Source organism: Malurus melanocephalus, unplaced genomic scaffold, assembly GCF_030028575.1.
Source record: "Malurus melanocephalus ecotype Western Australia unplaced genomic scaffold, MMel_1.1 scaffold_1613, whole genome shotgun sequence".
Lineage (NCBI taxonomy): Eukaryota > Metazoa > Chordata > Aves > Passeriformes > Maluridae > Malurus > Malurus melanocephalus.
The window spans coordinates 24961-25974 of NW_026624845.1; the positions used below are offsets into that span (position 1 = coordinate 24961).

The 1014-nt window shown below is 54.3% G+C and overlaps 1 protein-coding gene across 1 annotated transcript in view; it reads left to right on the forward strand.

Moving 5' to 3' along the window:
- Positions 1-395, forward strand: part of ILF3 (interleukin enhancer binding factor 3) — a 20482-nt gene extending 20087 nt beyond the window's left edge. Inside the window, exons 17-18 of the mRNA XM_057388150.1 lie at positions 1-97; positions 194-395. The exon at positions 1-97 is cut by the window's left edge and continues 3 nt beyond it. Of these exons, the coding sequence (XP_057244133.1) occupies positions 1-97; positions 194-324 (228 nt within the window). The 3' untranslated portion in view covers positions 325-395. The remainder of the gene's footprint in view (positions 98-193) is intronic.
- Positions 396-1014: the final 619 nt, after the last annotated feature.

Below are 1014 nucleotides of genomic sequence, written 5' to 3' on the forward strand. Positions count from 1 at the left end.
GGCAACAACTACTCCGGGGGCGGCTCCTACAACTCGGGCTCCCACGGGGGCTACGGGGGCTCCGGGGGCGGGGGCTCCTCGTACCAAGGTAAGGCAGGTCAGTATTGACACCCCCACGGTGCCAACTTTGGGGTTTGACCCCAAATCCATCCTGACCCTAAATCAATCTTCCTCTTCCTCCTCCTCCTCCTAGGTGGATACTCATCGCAGTCCAACTACAACTCTCCGGGTTCCCAGAACTACAGCGGCCCCCCCAGCTCCTACCAGGCGTCCCAGGGTGGATACGGCAGGAACGAGCACAGCATGAGTTACCAGTACAGATAAACCCCCGTGTCCCTCCCGCTGCCTTCCCCACCACCGGCATTTCCCGGATTTTATCCCGTTTTTTCCCATTCTCCCAATTCCCCGTTGCTCTGTGTGACCCGTCACCGGCGCCCGCCCTACCCCGGGGCCTCTATTTAATGGGTCGTAGTTGCCACGACGACTTGGTCTAAATAGGATTATTATTATTATTTTTTTTTTGTTTTGTTTTGTTTTTTTGGGGTTTTTTTTCGGGGAAGTCGATCCGATTCCGGAGCCTTTTCCCAGGCCCCGGCTGGGGGACGGGCCCTCGTTGTTCTGCTTTTGTGAAGTGCGTTAAAAAAGAAGCTTTTTTCGGTATTTTCTGGCTTTGGTGGTTTCCTTTTGGGGAGGGGGTTGAGGGAGGTGAATAATCTGGGATGGTTTGGGGTCCCGACGCGTCGTTCTGCACCTCCAAACCCCAGGATTTGGAGGATTCTCATAAAACCCCAAAATTCTGAATATTTGTCCTTTAAAACCCCAAACATTCAGGGCTTGTCCCTTAAACCTCCCTAAGTTCAGAATACTGGGGTTGAAGTGAAGCTGAACTGGGGCCAGACTGGGGTTGGACTGGGGCGATTGCATCCTCGTGGATGAGTCTTGTGCCAGCGGTTCTGGATTGCTCCATGCCGGAGCTGCACCCCAGCAAACACCGGGAACGGCTCCTGGCAAACA